General features: G+C 41.0%; 1 protein-coding gene across 4 annotated transcripts in view; it reads left to right on the forward strand.

Annotated features, from left to right (window-relative positions):
• Window positions 1-25,310, forward strand: part of RORA (RAR related orphan receptor A) — a 424,209-nt gene that overhangs the window by 338,600 nt on the left and 60,299 nt on the right. Inside the window, exon 1 of one of the 4 annotated variants that reach the window (XM_064157436.1) lies at window positions 19,057-19,242. The exons of the other annotated variants lie outside the window; for them this stretch is intronic. Within the exon in view, the coding sequence (XP_064013506.1) occupies window positions 19,212-19,242 (31 nt within the window). The 5' untranslated portion in view covers window positions 19,057-19,211. Of the gene's footprint in view, window positions 1-19,056; window positions 19,243-25,310 lie in introns of those variants that run through there. 4 annotated transcript variants of the gene reach the window in all.

Consider the following 25,310-nt stretch of genomic DNA (forward strand, 5'->3'; position numbering starts at 1 on the left):
CTGTTACTGTCTTGTCAACCGCTGAGGCATCTGATCCTTCCCAGACTTCAGAGGCTGGGGAAAAGAGGCAGACAATCTGACCTGGTCCTGGATGATCTGTGTATCTCCAGGACTTCCTATCTTGGCAGGAGACTTTCAGGTGTAGGCAGGATGTCTTGCTATGTGCAGTCTTAGCAGAGTGTCACTCTGGCTATGCAGGCCAATCACATGGAGGCATTTAGAGCCTATTCCTGGTAAACTCAAGGCAGTGTAGTTTCCAGGCAAACAAGCTCAGAGCATCAGATTTTGTTACTTTGTGGCAGAGCTAGCTCATAGCTTAGCATAGTATGGCAAGATGCAATAAGGCAGTATACTGCCAGGAACAGAGAGCAATAGCAGCAGCCAACAGCAGGCACAGGTACCATGGCAGAGCACACACTGTGTTTTTATCAATACAGACGAATGGGACTTTGGACACAGAATAGCCAATCAGAATGGCAGTTAGCCAAGCTTTACCATATTAGGTGAAGCCATAGGTTTGCTTTACCCAAATTTGGGGAAAATGTAGGCCTTGCACAATGCAGGCACAAGCTAAGCATGTGTACCTTGTTTACCACAGGAGCAAAACAAGCCTGGGCAGGCCAGAGTCCTTAGACTCAGTGGCTCCAGGCTCTTTGTCTTGTTGCTTCTCCCTGTAGCAGAGGGAGAGAAAGCAGAAACACATGTCTGGGCAAGCTAGGACATGTATAAGCCTATTTTGGCCTGCTTACGTGTACCATGACAATCTCCGCCGTGCTCACAGGCCTTCATTCATCCAAAACTAGAAGCCTTTGTCCTTTTATAGAGTTTTTTGGCCCTATTCAAGTGATGGCATGAGAATGAGAGTTAATTTTATCTCACTAAGGATCTTAGAAAAGCATGACTCTTTCCTGATGTTTTCCTGACTCATCATCTTTCAGACCTTGACCCCTCAAGATAGGGAGCCCAAATGAGAGGTAGTGTTCCCTGAATGGGGAAAAATTGCTTTCCTGCTTTTGAGATCTAACTCCGTTTCTTCCTACACACTCTGCTCATATATTTTATGGTGACCTTTAGAACTTGGATTTCAACTCAGGGAAATGTGGACCAGGAGTCAGGTTTGCCAGATTAATTGTTGTGGGACAAACAACTACTCTGTAAAATCAGAATACAGTAAGGTATCATGATTAAAGACCTCCTTACAATATGCCTGGTCTCCTATGGATTGTGTTATCCAGGCCCATGCTGTCTGGGAGAGAAGAGGCACTGGGTGCCTGGAGTTCTTCCGAGTTGAAATGTTGGCATCTTAAATTGCAAAAGCTTCTCCATGTTGCCTGGGTGTACTCTCAAGGCTGATGCTAGAGCAAACTGAAGAAAATGGTTATTGTCTTTCTGCTATGAAGACAGTGTCTTTGACTATTTTCTTGTTCCAGCTGAAACTTTGCTGATAAGCAGACTAAAGGTGCTATTTGCTTTGTGTGTATAAGCATGTTTAGAGCTTGCCTGAATAGCCATATTGGCTTTTAAGGTCTTCATGGACTTAATTGCTTGGAGTTGTTTAAAGAATTATAGACCTTAGATTTATAGGAATTGTTATTATGTTCTTTCCCTCCATTGGTGTTTGATTTATATCATTCCCAGAAGAGTCATTCCCAGAAGAAATTCCACTAGATTTGTTTCCCAGATTTTTTCATTTAATTGGTGATTGTTTACATGAACATCCTTGCCAAAGTGAGGTGATTTGGCAGTCCTCCGGGACATAAAAGTAAAGTATATTGATTTAATCTTTTCCCAAAGAAGCTGTTCGTTCTGTGGCAAAGCATCATAGTTTTTATTCTTGTGTCTGCAACTCTGTTTACATGGGCTTAATTGAATTTTATCTATACTATACTCTAAGTGGGAGATGGCAGTTTCATATAGCTCTTCCTTCCTTGAGTACAGAATGTTGGACTCTCCATTTGTAATGGATTCTGAATTTCCCCAAGAATTAATTCTTCAGAGCCTTGGGTGTGATGAGTACTGAAAATGGAGAATCTGTTCTGCCATTACACACACAGGTAAAAGGAGCAATTCATAGTGTTGGTAGGATCTTACACCCTTGTTTTCATGTGACTAGTTCTATACTTAGCTTACAAATATGCATACCTGAATTGTTAGCTTACCAACAATGTATATAAGCTGTATTTGTTTCAACATAAGGCACAAGCTGGTAACTCTTCTAGGTTTTGAAAATTATACATTCCTGAAGCAATGTGATTAGAAAACTGGAATCCACTTATACAGTAAGTTTGTTGGATTTTGGACCTGTAAGTTTTTAGTAAGCTGCTTGTTGCCACTTGAGAATTGAATAGCAATTGGAACACCATAGCTGAAGTGTTCTTTCATCTGTTTTGGCATGGGTGGGCCGAGATCAGAACAGCAGCTCTGGGTGGATCATTGAACAGTTGAGGAGATTAATGAAGATCTAAACTTTTCAGTTCCACCTTCACCATATGCTGGCCCTACAAACAGGCTTGAGCCAAGTACACACTGAAGAATTCTCAGTGATCTTCTTTGTGATCTGGATAGAGACAAAGTAATCCATTTATCAGAGAAGAGGAATGACACCTGTGTTTTAGTTTGGCATCATGATTTATCTCCCTCGTGTCCATTCTGCTGGTCTCAATTGGAAAGATGATGATAACATCGCAGGTGCCTGTCCCTGGGCTTCTTAATCATATGCCTTCAAAATTAGATTCCAGTGTGATGGTTCAAAGTAGCTCCTACTGTAAAGTGCAATTAGAATGGAGAAAAATCAAGAGTGAACGTGATCCTCACAAACTTAAAAATACCTTCTGTTATCTCTTCTCAAGCAAAATGCTCCTTTCTCATATACCTACTCAAAACATGGACTCAGTGTTAAAAAATGAGGCTTCTTCTCAGCTATTTCTCATTCCTTCTTGCTGTGTCAAAGTTAGCAATAGATTTCCTGTTATTTTGTTTTTCTTCTCCCTTGTTCCTGCAGGACTCAGTCTTAACTCTTTTGATTGATATAGATCTTTAGGAAACTAATTTGAAATGTTTGATGTTCCAAACATTTTGTGACTCCCGAGAGTACATTGTTGGACATACTACTGTTAATTTTAAAGCCAAGACCCAGCAGCCACAGGAATTTATGCCCATTATGGAAAATCTAGCATAACTTCTTTGGTATGGTAATACCAAAATGTCTGCTGGCATACCCGACTAAAGTGCTTATAACCATATAAAGGGAATGCCTTTTAGGAATTGAATTAAAACACAGACATAATATTTTCCATCAATTAGATGTTGAGAAATCTCAGACATAGAGTGCTGCAAGTGAAATTAGATACCTTGGGAAACCTATTCCAAATGGAAACCTAATACGCGGGATCCTGACTCAGTCACCACTCCTTCAGATTTTTACCCTCCCAAAATACGTTTGGATACACTGGTAATGTAAATATAGTAGCACTATACCCAGTAAATATGCACAGGTTGGATCATGCCAGCTGCACTAAATGTAACTGTAGACAAACAACAAACTTGCCTATAGGTATTTCTAAAACCTGCCAATAATGCAGATTTACCTATTTTCCTACGTTACTGCAGATGTGTGGTGCTAGTACTCTTGGAATCATTTCAGCAAATGCTGTATTACTTATAAATGGAAAATGACAGAGTTTATCATGAGCCTTCTGTCACAGTTGCTTGGCATATGGGAATCATAAATCAGACTGGATAATCACTGGTGTTCTGTGTGTTTGGCACCGTGTCATTTCTGGCCCACATTGAAGCCACAAGAAATAAATTTATGAAGGAACCTACTACCTTTTTTGTATGTAGAAATATTTTGTGTTTTGATTCACTCCCTACGTAAGCTGCAAGCTAAATGGAGTATTTTTAACATAATCCCTTTACATGCTTCCACAGCATGGCTCCTTTCAAAATAGTTTGCCCTTAAATGTTTTGGGTAGTTCTTCATTAGGGTAGTAAAACTAGCATGTAACTATCAGTACTTCTTGCCAAATGCATTCAAGAGCCTTCCTTCAGAATATACAGGTGAATAACTGAATACTTAACATTTCAGGCCTGTGGTGCAGCTTGTTTTAGATGTAATCTGAAATAGCTGCTTCTGAACGCATGGTGAAGTCTTCTGCAAGTCATATGCAAGAGGAAGTGGTTTGGTTTCTGAACTACAGGGACAGCTTTGCAGCCTTGGTTTGTAGTAATAGCAGGTACAAAACGGACAACCAAAAGGTACCATCTATTTATCCTGACCTAGTGAAGGTGGGAAGGAATTACTGGCGTTAGTGAAGAAGCCATTTTTTTTGACAGCTCAAAGAACAACATTTTTATTTTCCTAGTTTCCATATTTGTTTAGTTCAATTTGTAAGTAATTCTGATTTTTTATTTTGTTTTTATTCTTTAAAACAAATCTGCCTTTCCTTTAACTTTCTCTGTTTTCAGTGATAACTGGTTTCTTTATTTGAATTTAGTTGGCAGCTCTGTTGATTGATGTTTTTGGTAGAATAGAATCCAGCTGTCCTCACTTAACATTATTATAATGCAGGACAAACACTTTTGTCTGTGCCATCCATGTAAACAGTCTCTGCTTCTAAAGCTGCATAAATTCATCAAGAGAATGCCAGTCCATGTTTCTCTTTTTGCTGTTCTTACAACACAGACAAAAGATGTGGACGAAAGATGGCCATTCTTTTTTAACTAAATCCTTGCAATGAACTAGTAGGGTGATATGCCAGCTAATACTTTAATGAAGTATACCTCAAGGTTGCCAAATAAACAGCTTTGGAGGCATATGCATATTATTGTGGGGAATGTTTCTGCTGGTATATTAGATAATAGGTGCAATTTGAAGAAAGAACATGTAGTTCTGTTCATCTCCACTCCCTGTGCATCCCTTGGGTGTGGGCATATAATACTGAAATGTGTAGCTCAGCACACTCACTTCACCCAGTTGACAAGAAGTTGCAGAGCAACATGGATTTGCTTTCTGTGTAGCTCTGGTGACCAAACCCAATAGGTTGTTATTCTTAAATGGGCTACTTTTTTCCCCCTCCATCATAGTTTTCTTCAGAAAAGTCTTCTTTTATCGTTGTACTTATGGGTAGTGAACCTTTGTAACCTTGTAACTATTAAACCTTTTGCGTGAAGCTGCTTTTGCAGATGCAGAGAATAAAGGGAATCCAAACCTTCCAGGTCTATGTGTGGAAACACCTTGCAGATATATAAACAGTGTCAGCTGGGCAATAGAATGCCTAGTGAGAGCCCATATATCCAGATTCTGATGCACTGGGAGACAACATGGGAATTTAATCTGCAGGTATAGGTTTCTCAGAGGTGAAAAGCTTCCTACTTTGTGATCATTTCCTGAGCTTGCACCAGGTCTGTATCACTTCACAGCAGGGCTTCTGCTTTCCATGTCCAATAGCTGATCCAGACTTTCCTACATGGACCTGATTTTTTTAATCTCTATAATGTTGTTTCCAATGTGTTTCTCTAGGGAGGTCAGCTAGGCATATGATCAGTAGAACTTAACGATTGCCTACAGTGAGTGAAAAACCACTCAAAATGGCTACGTCCCTTTAAAAATCTGCTTTAATGAAGTATTCTCAAGCCAGGGAAATGCATATAGAGGAGGAGTGTAACAGCTTGCTCTTTATCCCTAAAAACTACAGTCTTCAAGACAGGATACCAGACATTGCTTTTGTTCCTTTTATCTTCCTATCCAATCACCCCCTACCACCAGGCTTTAAAATTCTTGTTTCCCTGGTCAGAAAGCTGGTTCAGATGCCATACCTGTGGTTTTCCTTGTATTCTGGATCTTTTCACAGAACTTGGTTTCCATAGTAAATGCTTTTCAAAAAAGCTATGATTCAACAAAAGCACTGTGTAGTCCTTCATTTTAAAAAGGAATGCTGTCATTAATTCACTGTTAAGTAACTCTTACAACCTCAGATCTATTTGAAGTCTACTCCAAATGTTCCATTATAGGCCATCTGACACCTCATGAAACAGTTTGTAAGATCCATTGCTGAGTTTCTGATCTCTGCTCTTAGTCTTCAGACAATCTAATCATACCTATATTTGATCAAAATATACTGAGGTGGCAAATGAAGGTACATATTTAACCACTCAGACTAGAAGCCAGGAGAAAGGATCATGATATATTTACTCTTTAAAAAGATAATGTTTTCCAGACTTTCTGGAATAACGTGACACAAAGCTTTTGTTTTCTCTGCGTTGCCTCTTTTAATTTCCTGTTTTGTCGAGACACCACCACACGTGGCACCAGCACCGGAGAGAGGAGTGCACTACACTGATTCAGGGAGACCTTCACTCCTGTCTGTCTACCCTGAACATGAACCATAAGACAGATAGCATGGAATTGGTTTCATAGCTATGGAGGAACGCTCCCTTAACTCAGTAATGCCAGGTCAAAAACAGTTCATTCAGTTACTAGGAGATCTAAGGAAATAAGGTTTTGTCAGTGGCTATACTGTCCCTCTGTGCATGTGCCTTTTGCATAGCGATGTGGAACATCTCTTCCCTGCAAACCCCATAGCTGCAAACAGAGCTCTGGGTAGAGCGCAGCAGAAGGAGGAGTGCTGTTGCAGACACTGCAGGGTCACAGTCACTGCAGGGTCACAGTCACATCGTGCAGCACCCCACCACAACACTGCCTGGTGCTAATGGGAGCATCTACAACACCATAGTCCCACTAGTGCCCTTCAGCAAAACTCGGAATTGCCACAAATAAGTAACAATATCCATACTAATATTGATTTGTCTTAGTGAAAAAGGCAAATTAGTAACCAGGAAATAAATTAATACTATCCCTTAAAGAGGTAAGATACTACTTTTGAATGTAACCTTGTTGTGTTTGATTATAAAGCAGTGTGAACAAGATGACACTGCAGTATTGGTGTACCCCTGATCCTAACTCTTGTAAACCCTCTGTACACCATTTGAGGTGTCATGTTGCCTTTGGCAATCTTTTCTTATTTATTTATTTATCTTCATCAGTTTGGAAAACAATTAGGCCTACCTCTAGTGAGATTTTTCACCTTATATAGCAGAGTAAAAACCATATGGACATTCAGCTGTTTATGCTACCAGTATCCTTTAAGTTTGTTTTTATGCCTTTGCTGGGTTTTAAATTGCATCAGTAGACCATCACATCTCCAGCAGCAAGCACATGTGAAGCACAGCAGAGCATTATCTCACCATTTTGGATTATTCTATCCTAGTTACTATCATGGTAGATGGAATAATTACAAACTGAGACATTGTTGTGGTTATTGATATAACCAACTAATGTAAAGCTGGTGCTTCCTGAGGTCGCCCCTCTGTTCTCACATGAAAATGAAAGCAGAAAGGAGCTAGATGGCTTGGTGTGAAGTAACTTGAAGGAGAAATACTTGTGACCAACCACCCAAAAGTTTTCACCTGGCATAAGACCTGTACAAACATAGTGATTTTTAACCTTGCTGTATGGTCATCCATGCTCACAAAGTATTTGTGATACACCTCAAAGTTATATCAAACCTGAGGATTTGGCATAGCAATACAAACTGTATTGCCATTTGCTCCCAGCAATTAAACAAATGACAGACCTGCCTGCTGTTGGTGTGCAGTCTGAAACCCCAGTGTGAACTTTTGCTGCTGCCTCTTTCATACAGGTAGACCACTGATTCTGAGAGGCAGATTTGAGATTTATTTATGTCAGGGAATGAAGGTCTTTTTTTTATAGGCTTCACACATTTTTCCTTCAAATTTCATCATACAAAAATTCACTGTATTTCTTCCTTCTTAACGTCGGTAAATGTTATGCAGGCTTAATTTAAACATATGACTGCTTGAAAACATTTGTTTGTTTTCTTATTCAGTTGACAAAACCAATGAAGCATTTATTTTGTAATATCTTGGCATGTTTTCAGTTTGGGATCACTAGACAACTAAGGAGTAAGGGCTAGAGTTTGTGAAGGCAGAAATAATGCACTCATTTCCCCTTATGAAACTATGCATGTCACTCTTTACAGAATACCAGCCTTAAATGGAAAATACATCTCAAAGAATAAATGCTTTTGTGTAGCTTTGAGTCTTGTGCGGTAAGGTTTGCATCTATATAGATAACACAAAGGAGAAGGCATGAGTAGGTAGAAAGAATTAAAAGTTCTAGGGCTTTGGAATGGTGTCTCTTTCCTGTAACAGGCCAATGCTCATCTGAAATATTACTGCAGATTGGGAGGGTCTACAGAGTTCCCCTCAGAGTCTGTTTCAAGGAGATCACGGCTGATAGCCCTGAGGAACGCAAGGCACTCGATCCCCAGGAATGGTTGCTCCTGCCTTCTCTTAACCATTCTCCTCAGAGATTTTCTGTTGTTTCTAGAGGCTAATTCATATATGTAATTTCTCTCCTTTTCCTGGGAGACTTCAAGCATGACTGTGTAAGCATAAAAAGATACTGAGGTCCCAGAATTACCTCAGTTCTTGCCACCTTGTATGGCAGAAAAATACCCAGTTCTTTTGTCCTGTGCCTTGGTGAACGTTCCTAAGGTATGCTTGCTTTTGAGAATGGAACTTGCAAGGTTCTGTTAGTCATAGCTCCCATTTGCTATTTGTCTCCCTTTCACTTCAGTACTGGCTGGAAATACAACAGACATACTACAGATACTGAGGAGAGTCAAGAAACTGTCACAGACAATGCTGTATTTTCTCACTCTCTCAAAGCTGAGGCTCAGAAATAGTTGTCTAGTGTTTTATATTGTTCTGAAACGTGCTATAGGAAGAGGTTATTGTTAAGGAATTGATTCTGTCAGAAGACACTGTGACTTCTATCATTCATCTCTTCTGTATGGTTTTCCAAAATTATTGCACAGAAGGTTGTGAAGAAAAAAGGGATTTTAGAGGGTAAAAATAGCGTGAGTCCTCTTCATTTTTCACATTGACGTAGGTTGCCTTACCTTGCAATTTCACGCTGCTAGTGCTCCTATTTATTAGCAATTTCTGTTCATTTTTTATTGTATTAACTGTATTTAGCAGTACTTCAGAAGCTTCCTTCCTCAGCATTTTGCTATAGATCTCATCAGTATTTCTGAACTTTAGTTCTTCTTCTCTTCCTTTTGAAGTTTTCCTCAGTTCTTCTATTAGAAGTGATCCAGCTTCCATTCCTCTCAGATTTGTTAAAAAATTGTCATCTGTTCATTCAGCACATTGCAGCCATTTATTCTTCTGTACAAGAGCTCAATTCCATTCCTCATCTGGCCTTACCTCAGCAGTGAGCAGTCTGTCACTTTGATCAGTGAATTGTCAAGGTTCTTACTGCTATCATTCCGATGATGACATAGAACAACTTTACATACATTGATCTTGTACAGCATTTTTGGTCTTTCACTTTTTATTGATACACTTACTATTTCTTTCAGTGATTATTTTCTCATGCCTTTTATTCTCTTGACATGTATCTCATTTTTTATTGTTTAATAGCACAGCTCATGCATGTCTCCAGTTTTACTTGACAATTATTCATGTATTTCCAGGACATCTGGGGTTTTTATATACAGTCCAGAAGACAGTAGTGCTCCGACAAACTGGATCAGTGTGTTTGCCCCAAAAGTATGAGGGACCCCCTTGGTTTCAGTGGAACTGCTCAGATGTGTAGAAGAGGCAAAATGTGGCCCATTGTCAGCAGTGTACTCTACTTCTGGCTGTCATGCAACTTCTTGTATATTGTGTAAATGCAATAGGCATGTTGGACAGATGTGAAGTCTAACAGCTCTGATGATGCACTTTAACTGAAAATACAAATCAATTACACCTGTTCAAGCTAGGTAGCAGATAAATGACACTTTTAAAATAGCAAAATTTAGGGGGGTTGTTGTAAAGAAGCTTGTCTGAAAATGAGTAATATAGTTAAAAGCAGCAAATACCTTTTGTAATTGTAAGACACTTTTAAAACCCCAACAAACTGTGTGAAAATTCAAGTCTCTCTCTCATTGTAAGCTTATAAAGTACATGCTTGCAGTGTTTGCTTTGGAGTCAAAAAGTTTGTGTTTTAATGACTTATGTGTTAGAACTTGATTGCAGATGTATGCTGAAGAACATCTGCCGTGTGCTAGAGGTAACCTCACCAGCTATAGCAGACTTAAAGTCAAGATTAAGTGTCTTAAATTAGCCTTGATTCTATTAGAAATGTCCCTCATATTTCATGCTCTGGAAAGGGATATGGGGAAAGAATGTCATAATGTTTCCCTGTTCTTTGACAAGCCTTTCAGTAGCCCTGTCAAAGATCCTTTAAAATTGAATTGAAATAATCAGAAATGATGTGCCTATGTGAAAAACGCTGGCGGATTCCTTTCTCTGAGACGGGTATATGCTAATGAGTTTTAAATTATGAGTTGAAATGATTCCAATCAAGCACATAGTAGTAGCTCAGATTAAATTACTAAAATAGAAAATGAGGTTTCTAAATCTTTTACTTGCTTTGCTTTCTACATAGGATAAAAGATGCTGTCTCGAGCTAAATTAATACAAATGCAGGTTATAAAACAACTGTTATATGAAGCAATAGATCATTCCCTATAGGTGGTCTGCCCTATACGCTGTGCTTTGTAATCAAATTCATCATCTTAGAATACTGCTCTCCTCCCTTTTAAAGTAAAAGCTGGTACCATGCAGGTGTTCTCCTCTGAACTTGGTGATTATTAGTAAAACAGTGCTCTTAAATAATTATCTTCCCTTGTGAGCGAATCATCTTCTTGTTTCTCTTCTACTGAAGTCCAATATCCTTCAACAGTGTCACTTTATCATAACTGATAATCAGAATTATGCAGAAGAATTATGTGTGGATTTCATGCCCAGAAACTGTATCATCATTTATTTATCACTCTAAGTAGGCAGTGTTTTGTTTGTTTGAAGTACAATAGTTGAGGCTGTATTGATTTTCCAAAATAGATCATTAAGTTTATGTTATCTTTAAATTTGAAGGCTTATAAGCTGTAATCAGCTGCTATTTGTTTTTCACTAACAGTGTCAAAAGTAATGAATTGTCTTTGATAATTTTTAATAATGCAATGGTGCTGTTGGGGAGGACATCTGGAGTGAAGGCTGCTGGCTTAGCTTTTAAGTTTCAATAGCATTTCATCTGTAAAAAACAGTTTGCCAACTACTGTCAGAATACCAGAAAGTGAGAAATGTGAGAAATTAACAGTGGGGCAGAAGGTATGTTAAACTTGCTAGTACTTCTGTTCTGGAGCACAATATTAATCTGAAGATGAGGTGGAAAAAAATGCAGTATGCACAGTTTTTAATACCTGTCTGTTAAGTACTGTGCTGGAAAAGGAGGAGTGGGACAAGCTTGGAAGATATGACTTGAAGACTAATTCTAGAGAGAGGCCTAACACAGAACGTTGTCTTAAAAAGCAGTAGGTGCTTCTAAACTTGTGTTTTGCACTGAGATGCAGAAAACATACTAGAGCTTGATTTTTTTTCTTACAATAGCACAAAATATTCTCCAGTGCAAAGCTTTATAAATAATGTATATGCTCACAGGAGCAGGAAATATGCTGCTGATCAGACAGTGTCAACTTAGATGAATCCTGTCCTGAAAACTGTACTTTAAATGTGAGCAATAAATGTCTATTGACATGTGGCACTACTGACTGAAATGTCAATAGTTATAAAAAGAGTATTTCATAACACAGAATCATTGCTTGGTTTGCTTGACTGGACAGATGCTTCTGTTTTCTGTGAAAGAGAAAGGATTTCCATATTAGTTCTCCGAATGCCTAGCACAGCTTATTTCTCCCACTAAAGCTCTCTCATAGGCTGAGTTTTAATCTGCTGCTACTCATACCATCCTGCCTTATGTCAGCTTCAAAGTGAAAGTGCTGGCTGGAGCAAAGTATTACGGGGCTTGAAGTTCAGAATGTAGCATGAGAGGCTTCCAGATCTAGTTGCTGCTTTTGGGTCTCGGGGGCTTTGTGTGTTGGCATTTTTCCTCTCAGATGGCAGCGAGACAGGGAGGGATGGGGAATGGTTGCCTGGTTTGGCAAGCTTGCTTGCTTCTGCTTGCTGCTGCTTTCTGCTGAGCTTTTTCTGCAAACAGGCTAAGGCAATTGTGCACGGTATTATTATTGTCTCATTTATTCAGTAAACTCTTATTTTACCTCAGCTCTTGATCTCAACCCAGAATGTTTTTAGGTGTGTTATTTCTCCCTGTCTTCTGTGGTGTAGGGAAAAGGCTGTGCTAAACTAACTTAAGCTCACAGTCTCTATCACATTCTTGAACATAGGGGAAATTTGCTTGCTGGCATAAAAGGAAGTTTTGATATATGGTCGTGGCCTGAAACAATTTAAGTTTTGCTGTAGTTGAGAATTTTTCTCAGGCTAATTTTGCCCAAATTGGAAGTGGGTGCAGGACAAATTCAAAACAGGAAGCATCTTCATCCTTAGCTGTATACATGAGACAGTCTCAACTGTTCTCTGGCAAGGATGACTTGGGCATAGTTTCTGGGTAGAGAAGTGGCAGAGATATGCCCATATCATTTTGACTGGTCAACCATTCCTCAAGGAAAGGCCAAAAAATCATGCAGATTCTTTCTTGATGTTGCATCTGGCCAGATACACTGGTGAAGATGATTCTGAGAAAGTAATCTATCTCACTCCATCTCACACACTTTCTCCTACCTTGGCCATCCCTGATGGTTCAAAAGAGGACAGAAAGAGAAACCTGCAGATTAAAGAAACAGAACACCAGCAGTGTGCCTCAGGAAAAAAAACCTGATACTTATCCTTGGTATGTAACTGGTTAAAGACCTAAAGACAGTGGTCAGGTCAGTCATACATTTTTCTGGGGGAAGCAGGGAGGCTTAGAGTCTTCCTCCTAGTTCTTATTTTCCTTTCCTGTGGGAATGCATAAAAACAGGGCATCCCTGTAAGCACTGCAGATCTGCAAATGACTGAATGCGCTGAATTCAGAGAATTTGGCCTAATACTTTGTGAAATTAAGTTGTTACCCATAAAGCTGACTGAAAAAGGTACAGGCAAAAGGCTTTTTACACGTCAGAACTTTTCCAATACTGCTAAGGTATTTTTCAGAAAGGAACCAAACCCTGTTAGCAGTTTCATTTACTCTCAGCAGGCCTCCTAAAGGCCCAACACCTGTACAGTTGACAGCCATTATTTCTGCATCCAGGCAGTTATTTTCATGTCACCCACAAGATGTTCAGTTGTTAACTGAGTAACATCACAAGAGCTGTTTCTGTGCTGCTGAAGTACAGACATGGAGCTGATAAGGAGCACTTGTTTATACCCAAAAATTATCAGATTATGATGATCCTTAAACAGGGGTCTAACACTGGCTCCCTAAAGTATAACTAGTTTGTTGCTGTTCTTTATGCTACTGACAGTCATCCCAGCAGTAGGTTTTACACTATCCATTGACTTTTCTCCACCAAAAGGAATAGACAGAATAATACACAGCTGCTTTTTTTTTTGGCAAGCAACACTGACAAAAAGCAGCCAAAGAAGATGATGTACAAAAAAGAGAGCACTAACAAGTTTCAAATGGTTCTTTTTTTGCAGCATTAATGTTAAGACAATAAAGATAAGATGTCATCTAAGACAACTTCAGAAATGTGTAGACAAACAGGGATTTGGCAGTGGTAGTGTGACCTGGCAGTCACTTCATAACCCCATTTTAGGTGTAAAGAGGACTACTAAGTCCAGATTGATCTGTTTTTTCTTGATAACCTTGTAATCTTTTCATGGACCCACTTGTAGTTGGTGGCAGATGATTAATTTGCCCTAACCTCATCTTTCTAACTACTTTAATTCCAGAGTTACCTCACATTTTGAAAAGCAGCAAATATGATATCCTTTCAGGGGATTTCAGTGTCACAGGAAGCTGGGTGACAATCTAGTAGAGTAGTTCTTTAAAGACCTTTACTACCAATAGCATACCTAGCCAACAATAATGACTTTGGAGTTAGCTCTCAGGCAGATGAACTGCAAAACATTTGCTCACCTCATACTTTATTTCACCAGGTGCAGAACTGTAGCAACTGTTTGTCAAAGCACAGCAACCATTTCAACACAGTTGTGGATAGCAATGCACTTACTTGGATGTTGTGAAGTAGTTTATTAAATGGTTTGATTAAGATGTATCGCTGTAGGCCCATGCTCTACTGAAGCACACTTCCTCAGCAAGAATTTGGGAAGGTATTTCGTCTGAAGCAAAATGGTATGATTGCAGGGTCAGCATAGTAGTGGTTTTAAATAGATGAAAAAGAGGCAGCCTAATGAGGACAACCTCAGTTAGATTCATCTTCAACAGTGTGCTACTTGGAGGACTAGAAATAAATGAAGACTAAAATACTACTAAACCTAGAGGAGAGAATGTGTAAATGAACAATATATTTCTTTTTGCAGATGTTGTGTGTACTAATTAGAAACTCCTTAAAAAGTGATTGTCAGTAGGGTGGACAGACTTCTGATTATTTGTATTTCAAAAAATATTTAAAGCTGCAATTTTCCTACACTTAGTTTTGGATGTATTTGGTAAACAAGCTGTTGGTGACTGCTGCATCTGTGAGGTTTCAGGGATGATTATCTTCTCTGTGTAAGAAGACAAAACGGCAGTAGCAAAGCTTTCTGGTGCTTGGAACTTGTGTGTTTGAAACTTTTGCTGTATCTAGAACTGCATTCCTAATATGACCTGGGAGCTGAGCACTTCACCTAATGTTAGGACATGATTGGGTTGCAACTTGAAGAAGAAAGGCTTCTATGTCAGTATCACCTGCTTTTTTCCCCATTTACCAGGTAGCTGCTATCACTTTCTGTGGGCAGAGTTTGACTCCTCAGAGGAGCTATTTAAATATTATTAAGAAATTAATTTTCTGCTGGTGTTTGAAGTACTGAAAAGTACTTGAGCCTTTCTAAATGTTACTGCTAAGATTTCCTAAATATTTTAGGGAACTTCTTCAATTATGAAAACTTCAGGGGAAAAAAAGTATGGCTATGTAAATTTATACTGACAGTTAAAGGTTCTATTCTTCTAAGGAAAAACATAGGTTGAAAACTTTGCTCTATGCTATTTTATGCTATGGTGTTTCTTTTCCAGTAAGTACAATTTTCATCTCCATGAGAGAATGCAGCATGAAGTCATTTCCCTGCAAAAGAATTTGCATGCACTTGTCTAAGTGACAGTGACGGAGCAGTGGTTAAATGTTGTATCTCATAGTGGTTTGACAACTTCAGCTTCACAACAACCCTATGTGGTTATACCTCCCTCAGGCAGGGTATAATTACATGACACATTTTTTTCTTCTAAGAGCATTTTTTCCTCTATGCTATATAGGAAAGGAAGTTAGTGCTTACATCCTATATTTATTATTCAAATCTTAGATTTCAGTGATAAGGAGGCTTCAATTTCTTCCTGAATTAAGCCTTCACTTAGGTGAGAATGCAAAACAGGACCCAACAGTTTGCAGAAACTTTCTTCACTTAGGTTCCATGTTAGGACAGCATAAACATCCTTCTCTAATTAGTGGAATATAAATTGCTTCTGTTTGGGGATGTCTTCGAAGAAGTAGCTAGGAGTAGTTACTGGTTCACCTTGGAAGCCAAATCTATTACGACTTTGCTCAGTAGGCTTAAAAAGAGGTAGAAGAGGAGGATTTTGCAGTATTTCTGTCCTGTGCTTAGAATACTCAGTTCAGTACAGATTCCCCGATTACTAGTGTTAGGCATCACAGGTGTTTTCCCTTCCTCTGTTAGCAAGTTAACACCTTTTTTTTTCCTTCTGCCTAGCAGAGGTTGAATAGGTTGTTAGAAACAGTTGTTTTGCTCTGATTGTTGCCGAGGCTTGTGGTTAGGCGAACAAGTTGAACAGCTTTTATATCGATACAAGACAGAACAACTCCTGATAAAGTTACACAATAGGTTCACGTCTTTAAACTTATCAATCTCACATGTGTAGTTCCTGGATCTTTCAGTGTGGTTAGAATTGAAGTTTAGCCATAGCAGCCCAGTAGTGCTCACAGCTTCCCCTCAGTAATGGTGAGCCTCGGGACTGGCACCGCAAAGGCAGGCGGGAGTGCAACTGCCTGGGCTTGGGTTTGTCTACTGTGAAAGGGCACCTCACATTCTCAGGGACCCCCTCGCAGTGCCAACTGCTCAGCAGCGCTTACCACAAGAGCAGTGTGCTGCGCCAGGGACCGGACGCTGCTCGTTCTGCACCGGGTGCTACTGGTTCTGCAGCGGGTGTGGTTGGGAGCCGGCCAAGCAGGAGCCAGGTGCTGCACCCAATGGCAGGCAAGCCCCATCCGGAGCCAGGCAGCCTGCCTGCCCATCAGCACCGAGTCCGAAGCCCACATTTCCATTTCTGGAGCCACAGACAAGCTGCAGTCTGTTTTTTGAACCATATACATTTAGGGGCACGTATCTAAGTGGGAGATGTGTGGCCTTCCTGCAAAAGGGACAGTGGTGCAAAGGGGCAGTGGTGCCTTGGGTGTCGAATAGCAGACTCAGCCACTCCCCTGGGACAGACCACTGTTTTCTGGGCAGAAAAGGTGGCACAAAGGTTGAAAGCACATTCTGGTCAGGGTTTACTCTTCAGGTTGTTAATTAGTCTGAAGCGTTAATACATAGATTGTGACTCCTTCAGGAAGACTCTGGATGCAGAAATTGAGGAAGCATTGGGTGTAAGGTGAGGTGTAATTTCTCACACTGTGAGAATGCAGTCCTGCAGTATTTAAAGGTATTTTTCGAATGCTCCAGTAACAAGCTTCTGGAAAGTTGGAAGCATTCGTGTAAGTCAAATAAAACCCCGATGTACAAACCAGTAAAAGCAATTGCGTGTTGAGTAAACTGTAATACTGAACTAAGTGGTATTTGTGCATATTGTGTTGTCTGAACTCGAGTGAGACTTTTGATACTGCAATAGTTTGGTAAATTGGGAGGTAATGGATTTTTAATTGATTTTTTCTCATGAGGTCAAGCCAAGATAGAAAACTGAAGTGTGAGTGGATATGTTTACATATCCAATATCAGTTAGCAGATGGCTGCAGATGGCCTTTTGATAACAATAAATAGACTATTTTAAGTATGTTCTTCTCACTTAAAATGTCTGATGACCCATCTTCTGTAGTTTTATGAAACAAACGTTGTAAGACAGTGTAAGAATGCAAAATCTGTGTTTCATGCTTGTTATTGAAGCCATTTAGCACATCAGATGTAATTCCAGATTACCAGTTGCATTTCTGTTGGACTGGAAAAAAATACAGATCAGTAATAATGTAATGCTGTGTACCTTAAGGTTAAATGTCTGACAATACAACTAGCACTAATGGACTGTGACATTCTTCAAGCCATAGGTCTGATGTTACTCGCTATACCAGAGTGAAATGTTTATAACAATCTAACTCCACGTTACAATATATTAAGACATCATTCTTTTCTGTAGTGCGTGCTGCAAGTTTTCTAATTGCATCTAAAGGCTGCAGCAGCAGCTGTCCCACATGTGAAACCAGCATTTTCCAGGTCATGAAGAGCTTTGAACAGCACTGTTACTGGTATTTGATTTAGTCCAGCATGTACATGCAACTTTGAAGCATGTGCTAGAGATAAAACTGCATGAACACAAACCCATCTGGGACCAGATCTGCCACTGTCACTTTCCTGAGCAGTATCTCACTATACATATAAGTGCTATTGCTAGGTAAGGATGACAAACCCACTGCAAAAACTTTGCCAAAGAGATCAGCTAAATTTACATGACTGCACCAGATTAGCTCCTGCATTGTGTTGTTTTTTTTAATTAGGAAGATTTAAAACATTATTTTGCATTAATGGGACTTGAATGACTAGACTAGAATGGTAAGTACACCCGGGTAGCTTCTAATCAGGTTTAAATAATATCATCCTGTATTAAGAACTAATTAAAGAAATAGGTAAGAATTAGCCGTTAGGGGGCATTTAGTAACAGATTGTTTGAGTGTCCTCATCTCATGAAGGCTCTTATGAAATATGGGGCTTTGTTTCAAATATTAAGACATGTCCTCTGGCTTCCGTTTATCTTTTTTTCTGTTTATCTTATTCCTGGTCTCAAGGCTTCTGATTATGATTAAATTAGTGTGAAATGTTATATCCTGTCCCTTGTACAACAGCTTTGAACGAATCACCGTTTTATTACAGTTTTATATTTTGTGACACTCTCTGACTGGCTAAGTCGGGAACTGGAAAAAGCAATGGGATTGCTGACACAATTTTCACCAAAGCATTGAGGGGTTTCGGTAGGCTGGATTTTTCCCTGTGTCTGGTCTTGTACTTGTACCTCCTGCAAGTGTAGATATGTGTGTGTATCTGATGATGCACCTCACAAACTGTGGCAGTGCGGTGGCAGCTATACTGAATTAACTCCAGCTGTGGTGTAGTGCTTCGTACGTTCCAGGGAGATCCTAAGGGAAGGTGAACCTATCACCAGACACATATAAAATGTAAATGTTCCTCTGCACGATCATCAGGCCAAGGACTATTGAGTGTATAGTCGTGTTATGACGAGTTGTAGCATCAATTTATAACTTCTGGGAAAAGAGAAACAAAAGGTGAACTTCAACAGAGGACCGGGGAGAAGAGGGCTGCTCACTGGTGTTTGAGAAGCGATGATTGTTATCACCCGCTCAGTTACGCGTGTGGCTGCCACCGCAGCCCAGCCCTTCTATTCCGTTCCGGCTGACTCCCGTTCACCCGCGGCCATCATCAGCCGCCCAAGGGCGGACTGCGGGGCCGCTCCCCCCGCGGATCGGGGCCGGGGCCGCGGAGGGCCCCCCGCTGAGGGCGGGCAGGGCGGGGGCAAGAGGGCGGCCGGCGGCGTGGCGAGGGCGGTTCCGCCGCGTTAGTCTCGCCCCGTGACCGGCCGCCCGCACCTCCCCTCGGTGGTGGCAGGGGAGGGGAGGGACGGGACGAAGCGAGCCGTGTAAACAAGGCGGGGGGCCGGGGCTGGCTTGATGTCAGCGGGTCACATGGAGCCTCATATGGGCCGGGGGATGGCCGCGCGGCGCGGCGCTCCGCTGACAGGCGGAGGCGTCTGCTGCTGAGGCGGCGGCGGTTCACGCCGAGGGCCCGGCCCGCCTACCCTCCCCGCCTCCCTGCCCGCCGCGCTCCGCTCCCCGCCGCTTCGCCCCTGACAAATGATGTGTTTTGTACTCGCCGCGATGAAAGGTAGGGGTAACCCGCGGGAGCCGCTGCGCCGCGGGGAAGGCGTGGAGCCCGGCCCGCCGGTGGCAGGGCCGCCGGACCGGCTGGAGTTACAGCGCTCCGTGGCCTTCGCTCTTCGTGCTCCGGTGCCGCCGCTCCGAGTCTCGGTGCTGCGGGGCCGCCCCGCTCGTCACCGGGCGGTCCGCGGGAGCTTCGGCCCGGGGGTGGCGATACCGGTGCCTGCCCCTCTAGCCGCCGCCTCTGCGAGGGCCCGGCTGGAAGCTCCCAGTTCAGGGGCAGGTCTGTGGGAGCTCTCAGGTGCATGGGGCGGCTCAGTCCTGGCCGTGAGCTCCGGGCAGCGCCCGGGACTGCCGCCAGCGCAGTGTTTGGGTGCAGGCGGGTGCGCACGGAGCTGAGCGGTAACACCGCCGAGCCTCTGCACTTCACACGGTCGCGTACAAGTTGGAGGGTAAGAGAGAGCTTATCTGTCAGCAGGGTTTCTCAGAGACAGAGATTTTGATTAGTCTGCCTGCAGTCGCATAAAACGGACGCGAGCTGTCGGATCATTCTACAAACCCTTGTAGAAAATACGCTCCGTAAAAGCTGGCTCTGATAAAGGGGAGAAGAACCTGCAGCATCCCGTGGGGAGCCAATGGGACTAAAATGCCATCGTAAGAGATAGCTGCACATTTTGGAAAGGCATTGGAATAAATGGAAAAAGTAGAGCTGCTCAGTGATATTTTTTGCAAACCCGAAGTTTTCTTTGCTTGTCAGTCCAAGCCCTTAATGAGGGGCGATGACAGACTGAGGAGAGTCAAGTGAAGTTTCTAATGAGAAATCAGAAGTTTAGCGGGATGTTTTCCGTCTGCCCTGTTTCCTAAGAAAATGAGACCCACAGTAGGACTTTGCGTTGCAACGTCTTTAAAGTCATAGTTGTGGATATTTTTGGGAAACAAAAATCTAAACACATGGACCTTTTTATTTAAATTATTCTTTCAGTAGTGATCTGCAGAGTAATGCAGTTGACACTGGAATTTAACTCACTTAAAATTTAAGTCTGTACTCTTTAAAATATTTTAATGGATTTTGTAGGTAAAGCTTCTCTTTTTAAAAGAAAAAAAATTACTTGGCAAAAAGACTGAATTCTTCTTCAGCCGGAGACTGTTCCCTTTTTTCCATTTCACGGGAGCAGTAGGTAATGCGCACCAAGAGCAGCATAGTGTTTGAGGCACGGTGATTTTCAATTACTAGGCTTCCTTTTCTTCTTGGAGAGAAGCCTATGTGAATAAAAAGAAAAGCACAATGTTCATTAATCATTAGCCACGCCGAATGTATTTGGCAAGAAAATGTAATTGGGTTGGTTCAAATACTGCATCTGTAACAAAAATGCATTTTTCTTTTTAGTGTGAACTGCATGGATATTTTAGCAGCCCCTTAAAATTGAGCATATTCTTGTAAGATTTTTTTCAGTGTATCCCTTACAAGCCTCTTACAACCATGACATCCTTTTTTTTTTTTCAAAAAAAAAAAGGAAGGAAAATACACAAATTACAATGATTCAATGCTTTGAAGGTTGCAGTTGCCTTGTGTGCTTCTGGACAGAGTCTTAAGGTGTATCGTACAAAAGCACACAGGTGATTTTCAGCAAATCAGTTTTGAAATTATCTTTTATAGTGTCTTGGTGAGCCCAGCTTTTGAGTTTGGAACTGTCACTCCTAATGCCCTTCTTAGGAAAATACTTAAATATTTTTACAGAATGCTTCTGTGATAAGTTTCATCCACATTTGTATATGTGTGTGTATGTATGTATATATTTATAAAGCACCTATCAGCGTATTGATAAACATTCTTTGGAACTACTCTGAAGTGTTTGGTTTCCTAGTACATTGAAAAACTTTCTTGGTTTCTTGCCCTTGCTCTAGTTTTCCGGGCACGGTTCAGCTGGAGGAAATATGTGGTCATCTGTCTTCAAGTGATCTCTGACTACCATGAAGTCTGTGGAGTAGATCCGTAGTCCAATATTGTTTACCTGGGAGAAGTAGATCATAGCATAGGGAATGCAGCTTTATATAAGCTCAAAGATAGAGGGGATAAAAACAAAATGTGTAAGTGAATTGAATATTTTCTTTATTCTTGGTGCTGTAATGGCATCTTCTGGCACGTCTGGTCTTTTACAGTTTTGAACCTACAGTGAAAAAGAATATGGTCTGTAGAAGAACATAGGATGTTACGGATTTCCATACTGAATTTATTTTTTTAAGTGGAATGAGCATTACTTCTTTTCCTTTTGCTGCTCAGATGGCCCAAATTGATAGTATGTGAAGTTAACTTGTAAGTTGTCTTTCATGCAACATCTTGTTCCAGCAAATGTGTTTGCTTTCATTCTGAAAGGTCCTCATACTTCCAGTGTATATACAGGTTGAGTGAGTAAAGTCTCTGGCCAACTGTCAGCACATAGATAGCTGTACTAGTGCACTTGAAGAGCTGGAATCAGACTAGCCCAATGAAGAGGCTGGACCTGCCCCTAAGACAGGCTGCATGATAGAAAATGTAACTTTCTGATTTCAAGCGGAGAGAAAAAGAGGGAATTTTTTGGACCTGTTTGTAAGCAAATAGGCAGTGGCAAAGCATCAAGATTTGTAATGATTAAGTGTTTTGTGAATTGACAGATTCTTTTTTAAAACTACTTGCCAACTGTTGAGGGTACGTGTGCAGAGTTCGAAGAGCTTTGTGTTCTTAGTTCACAACATGTACAGTCCAGTTACTTGTTTGATGGCTTTAAGAGAGTTCAGCTTTCTATGTTTAGCAGTAAAAGTCTGCAAAGAAATCAGGTAATTTCACCAGCACGTTCAATGCTATAGATCTTACTCTTGGGAGAATCTTCGCTGTCAGAAGCTTCAAGGTGGACTTCAAGGAGAATAGTACTAAAGTGCAGTGAATTGGTGAAGAAATACTCTGCATGCAAGTAGAAATGTGGCTTCAGCTGTCCTGTAACTGGAGGTGGGCCCTAGATAGAGTTAGCTAGGTTCAAAAGTGTGGTGTTATTCCTTTTTGTAGTACCTGCTTTATAGTGAGACAGAAGCGAATCAGGCCCAGTGTTGGTGACAGCTGAAGCACTTGTACTGTCATCAGGCCTGGACAGAAGGGTTTGGTCTACTGATGAGTTTTTAGAGTAGGAAAATGCACAGTGTATATCAATAGTTTATAACTACCCTTCCTATGGACGTTTCTAAATAGAGATTGCTGGGAAAGTCAATGTAACTTTTCTAAGTTTTTTTCTACACAGATGTATCAAGTTAAGGTAGAATTTGAGCTACTGAACCTGACTTTTGCTGTGTGAGCATTATAATAAAGTTGAATCTGTACCTTTTTTGTGGAGGATAGACCAGATGAGTAGCATCAGTTTTCAGTAAAATCGTTCATTTTGTGTGCCTGTGCTTGGAGCACTGGATGTATAACTAGTTTTCTGCCTGACACTGTCTCTTAAAGTCATTTTAAAATCCCTATTTAGGGAAACAGACTTTTGGTTTCCTTATTGGCGCATGTGACTTTTGGATCTTACTGTATTTTTTCTGACTGCCCAAACTGCAGCTGGGCAGCTAAGCAGGATTTCCCTTGCTGCCTTTCTGGAGCACTGCAGGGAGCATGCTCTACTTGCAGCAGTCTCCATGCTGTGGACACATCAGAGCCAGGTTGCTTGAAGGCTGGCAGTCTGGGGATTTATGCAGCGCTGTTTTCTGCGGGTGAGCTTTTCCTAGTCTGTCAAGCCTGACCTTTTGACGTGTTTTTTGTCGTGTATCTTGGCACCAACCCTGCCAGCATGTTGGTAATTACTCTGTTTTTCAGCCGTAACCTGCCTATGGAAAAATCTCTTGCCATAGATTGAAAAAGAAAGTTGCTTTACGAAGTTAAGTGTGTTTGAATTTGCCTTCACTGTGGCACTGTTGAAAGTTAAATCCAATTTAGCGAATACCCTGGTACAGAATTTCTGTTGACTAAATATTAACAGAATCTGGCCTTTGGAATTGCTATCTGAGAGGCTGTTTTCTTGCTGCCTTAATTTTATAGGGCAGATCTGAATGACTGACTTGTACCTAAGACATTTGCTGCACCACATTGACAGGGTAAGACTGGTTTGAGGTTTAGTGCTAAAATATATTTTCCAGGCCCTTTGAATGACTCTCAAGATTTGCAACTGAAAGAAGAGGAAATCTGTCTTTGTCTCAGTCTGTAATAATCAAAGGCTCTGTGTAAGTCTCAGTTGGGGACACTCCTTTCAAGTATGGAGAGTCTGTGTATTCTCTTTAAGTCAGCAAAAACAGTAGGTGCTGAACATCTCATTAGATCAGACTCTTTAAACATAGCATACAGCTCTTGCCTAGCTGAAATGGTAAGCATGTTCCAACTGGCTGGCAATACAATCTTAACAATAATTCTTCTAGAGTAATTGTGAATAATTAGGACAAAACTCAGGTACTCTATGAATGCCAGGCAGACTTCTGTGCCCTCTTCTAAAAAACTTTTTTAAAAAAAGGGTGAGGTGGATAGTTTTGCATCACAGGTGTTTGGGGTGTGGGTGCTGCACAAATACGAGGCGTCGTTATGTTTTATCCAGTGAGCTGGTGTTGGGGGTTGGAGAGATGGCAGCTGCTGCAGCGTGTGATACAGGGTAATGGCCTGCAGCTTTGCAGCTTGGTTCTGCAGTGGGGAGGTGAATGTTTGTGTTGGCATTTATTAGTTCAGGGAGTAGCGTCTGGAGACCTTGGTCAAGAACTGAGTCTTCTTTATATCGAGTACTTCCCCCAGCATGTATGAAAGAGATTGATTTCTTTACTTGTTCCCCATTATAGAAAGCCTTGCATGTTTGCGGGTGTTTTTCTAGGTTGAGTTAGCACTCAATTTTAACCTTAACAGGATTTAAAACTTCTTTCTTACTTTTCTTGCTTACAGTACAGTATAAAAATCATCACTAACATGTACTAATTAGTGGCAGGGTTGTTAATATTTCATCTTCATTGAACAACAGAATTCTACATTGGTATATAAGTTTTTAAAGTACATGTACTAAATCAAAACTGTCAAATTTGTGTCTTCTGACACACAACAAGAGATGGAGCATATTTTCTTTTCCTTTGCGTTCCCATGAGATGTTGGGTTTTTTTAGTGTGTAAAATAATTGTGTATGACAAGAATTAGTTAATTAGGCATGATACATTCTAGAAGGTTTTGGGGTTGTTTTTATTTTGTCGGTTTTTTTTTCAACAAGAGAAGAAAAACACTCGCCTTTCTCCTGTTTATCTGGGAGCTGTAATTTGCAATTGCACTGATAACTCCCAAGATCAAGCAGTAGTTTTCTCCTTTCGTGATTTCTTTTTTCCTTGAGGACTGATATCTAAGGGATATGCACATAACTAATGGGGCAGCAACTGTCTTCTAAACCTCTGATTCCTTTTTGAAGGTTGGCTCCCCCCCTCCTTTTTTCAGTCAACTTTAACAGTGGAGGGGAGGATTCTGGCCTATAAGAATAGCTATAAGAGGGTGACTCTATACTGTTTGGTTAAAAAAAGCAAAAGCAACAAAAAATCAACAGACTGAGAAATTGAAGCAGAAAGCCTTCATAGGAGATCTGGCAGACTAACTTTCTTGTGTTGCATACTGTTTTAAAGGGGACCTTGCCTGTGGTTAACAAAGTCTTCAGTCTGCCCATGTTGGTTGGTGTTTGGGGTTTTTAATTTTTTTTCTTACTTTTCTAGCTAAAGATATTTAGGCTAAGAAGTTATGCAGAATATAGGTTGGCAGACTTGGTGTGGTCTCAGACTGCTTCCCAGTTGCCCCCACCTTATGTTATGGACACCAAGTAGTGACTGAAGGTGGCAGTGGCTCAGGGGATGTCCTGTTTCCCTCTTCAGAGTGAGGGTTAGCTGCAGTGGGGAGCTTGCCGGTAGTCTTGCAAAAGCCGGTGTGCTGGAGAGTGCCCTTTGCAGTCCCAGCTCTCTGCCCCAAAGTTGCCTGTCTGCACAGGTTCACACGCAGATCTCTGGCTTTGTGGAAAACTTTAATCAAACCGGCTTTTTCTTCCCTTTTTGATGTCA

Source organism: Pogoniulus pusillus, chromosome 17 (assembly GCF_015220805.1).
Source record: "Pogoniulus pusillus isolate bPogPus1 chromosome 17, bPogPus1.pri, whole genome shotgun sequence".
Classification (NCBI taxonomy): domain Eukaryota; kingdom Metazoa; phylum Chordata; class Aves; order Piciformes; family Lybiidae; genus Pogoniulus; species Pogoniulus pusillus.